This window comes from Heteronotia binoei, chromosome 15, assembly GCF_032191835.1.
Source record: "Heteronotia binoei isolate CCM8104 ecotype False Entrance Well chromosome 15, APGP_CSIRO_Hbin_v1, whole genome shotgun sequence".
Taxonomy (NCBI): Eukaryota; Metazoa; Chordata; class Lepidosauria; order Squamata; family Gekkonidae; genus Heteronotia; species Heteronotia binoei.
The window spans coordinates 36,422,757-36,425,668 of NC_083237.1; the positions used below are offsets into that span (position 1 = coordinate 36,422,757).

General features: G+C 40.1%; 1 protein-coding gene across 1 annotated transcript; it reads left to right on the forward strand.

The window, feature by feature from the left end:
• Positions 1–333: 333 nt before the first annotated feature.
• Positions 334–1,260, forward strand: LOC132584744 (olfactory receptor 5A2-like). Its single transcript, XM_060256646.1, has one exon. It carries the CDS (start codon positions 334–336, stop codon positions 1,258–1,260), a length of 927 nt encoding a protein of 308 aa, XP_060112629.1.
• The last annotated feature ends 1,652 nt before the right edge of the window (positions 1,261–2,912 follow it).

The following is a 2,912-nucleotide window of genomic DNA, read 5'->3' on the forward strand; positions in this document are numbered from 1 at the left end:
ACCATGGTGGCTCTTGGGAGCCCTAATCTTATCCCAGATCTAAATGTCTTAATGGATGATCAATCAGAATTCCTCATTAAAATTGCCTGCCAGGTATCCATCAGTTTCTGTTCATTTTCATTAGCGACTCCCACTCTTCACTATGCAGATTCTGTTAAGGAATAAATAACTCAACATCCTTTTAGTAGTTGTAGAAGGCTTCTGAGTCTTAGATAATTAATTATCTATAATAAATGTTACCCTTCTCCTGATTGTGCAGATCTTCCTGCCACGATGGAATCCTGCTGCAGTTGTTCTGGATTCTGCTTTGCAGCTACATAACTCACTTGGGAAATGGAAAGAAAGAATCAGACAATTGTGACAAAGTTCATTCTCTTGGGACTGTCAGATGATCCTAATGTCCAGTTTGTCCTTTTTGCTACAGGGCTGTTGATATACATGTTCACATTAGCAGGGAATCTGGTCATTATAGTTTTGATACGAACTAACCATCATCTCCAGACTCCAATGTACTTCTTGCTGAGCAATCTGGCGTTTACTGACATCTGCTACATCAGCTCCACTATGCCAAAGATGTTATGGGATCTCATGACAGGGAACAAGACCATCTCCTTTGCTGGCTGGGCATTCCAAATGTTCTGCTTTCTAATCACAGCAGGTACTGATGGTGTCCTACTCACTGTTATGGCATATGATCGTTATGCTGCCATCTGCCAGCCATTGCACTACACATTGCTCATGAGCCAGCCTGTGCTCAGATGGCTTGTCGCAATGTCATGGGCGATTGGAGGAGTTAACGGCATTGTTGATACTGCCTTTGTTTTCTCCTTGGACTTCTGTGGTCCCAATAAGATAGTGCACTTCTTTTGTGACATCCCACCTGTCTTGCAACTGTCTTGCTCTGACACTTCCCTTGCTGAACTGGTGACTTTTATGATCTCTGGAGGCATCTTGATAGCATCTGTCTCCTTCATTTTCCTCTCCTATGTCCTGATTGTCTTATCTGTGCTCAAAATCAGTGCAGCTCAGGGCAGGATCAAGACATTCTCTACTTGTGCCTCCCACCTTACTGCAGAGACTATCGCCTACAGCACAGCTATTGTAATGTACTTGACACCTGCCTCTGTCCGCTCCAGAGAAGTTGACCGTGTGATCTCTGTGTTGTATGCCATCATCACTCCTTTGTTAGCCCCTCTAATCTACAGCCTCAAGAACAAAGAAATGCAGACAGCGCTTCTGAATGTTCTTGGAAAGAAATAACATTATCAGCAGTGAAAACCCATCCATCCCATCCACCCATCCATCATCTAGTACTGCTTATATGACTATCACCTGAATCATAAGTTAGAATGAGAAAATGTTCTAAAACGCTTTACACAGTATTATTTCTCTTATATTTGATTGTTGTGCCTATGTATTTTGCCACTGAGAGGCTGACATCCTATAGTAGCCATGGCATTGGACTTGCACATTTAGCAATTCAATAATTTTAACTAAAGAGATGACTTAATCAGCTCTCAACTCATTGAAAGTAAGGCACTCTAGAATGATACTTTTGATATTTTCTATTTTATCATATGAGCATCTGAATGTTCTATTAGAGTATGATACTCTATTATATAAGCACAACATTCATTGTTAGAGGCAAGCTTGGCATTTCCTTACATTATGAAACATTATAAGAATCCATTCATGATGAAGATGTGTCACTTATCATTCGGTTTATGAGCTGCAGATGCAATGCTGAAGCGACCAAAACAACCACAGCGGTTAGCATTCTACTCCCTCCATTCCCCTCCCCCCATCTCTTTGGCTGAAAATATGTTAAGGAAATGGCTGTTTCTGATATGCATATTCCCATTATTCTGAACTATAGCATCAAGAGGTGATTGCCTGAATGAATAAGATTTTTCAAATTACAAATGCAACCTTCATATCATGAGACAGAAAGTGAATTTTAGCTGAGTCAGCTTCCATGTTCAACCACCACAGTTCTTGAGGCTTTGAGTAATGATCATAATCCATTGTATGGCTCCAGTCCATAAGAAAATAAACCATTGATATTGGATGCCCTATAGCAATATTCATAATGTTACTTGAGACATACGCTTTCCCCATGCCAGATCATACTGCCAGTTGCTTAGGGTGATGCACATGACGTCTTCCTACCTTTCTCCCTCTTATCAACCCTTTAAAACAGGAACAAGTTGAGAGATACATGACTGCTCCAAGATCACCCAATGTATTTTATGGCAGACTGGGAAATGAAGTTAGGTTTCTGCAGCCCCAGTCTAACCACTTTACAACAGTGCTTTTCACTAGTTTTAACAATAGTCTGCTCCTGGGTTAGTAGGGGGAAGTCACTTGCGCCTCTAATGTAGTAGGTACTTTGCTACTCTGTGAAGGAAAACACATTCATCAGAATACAGGTCCTTGATTCTGATTTCAGCAATAAGATGCAACATTGCAACTAACCCAAGTATTGGTTTCTTTGAGCAGAATGACCATGTTGCTATGAATTTTATTATATATAAAATCAGAACTTCTCTACAATGACAGTTATTACAGAAGTGAAAGACACCTGGCTTCCATGATAGCACTACCATCATTCTTGTATTTTCTAATATTGTGCTTCATAAAGTACCAAAATCCATGTTGCCCTAATTTACAGCACTATATGTCATTTGGCTAAGACTATGAACATGGACTAAGGCATAATCATGGGAATCATTAACTGTTTAGAGATGTTCTTAGATTGGTAGCCATTTTGGTCTGCAGTAGGAGACTCATAGAAGCTTATACCCTGAAAAAAATGTTGGCTCTGAAGTGCTACTGGACTTGAATTCTGTTATGCTTAAAGGTGCATAGATGAATATCGGTATCTTTTCTTGCATGAAATCCTGTGGATGACC

Excerpts from the sequence above, each read along its gene's own strand:
- LOC132584744 (XM_060256646.1), top strand. The coding sequence starts at position 334 with ATGGAAAGAAAGAATCAGACAATTGTGACAAAGTTCATTCTCTTGGGA.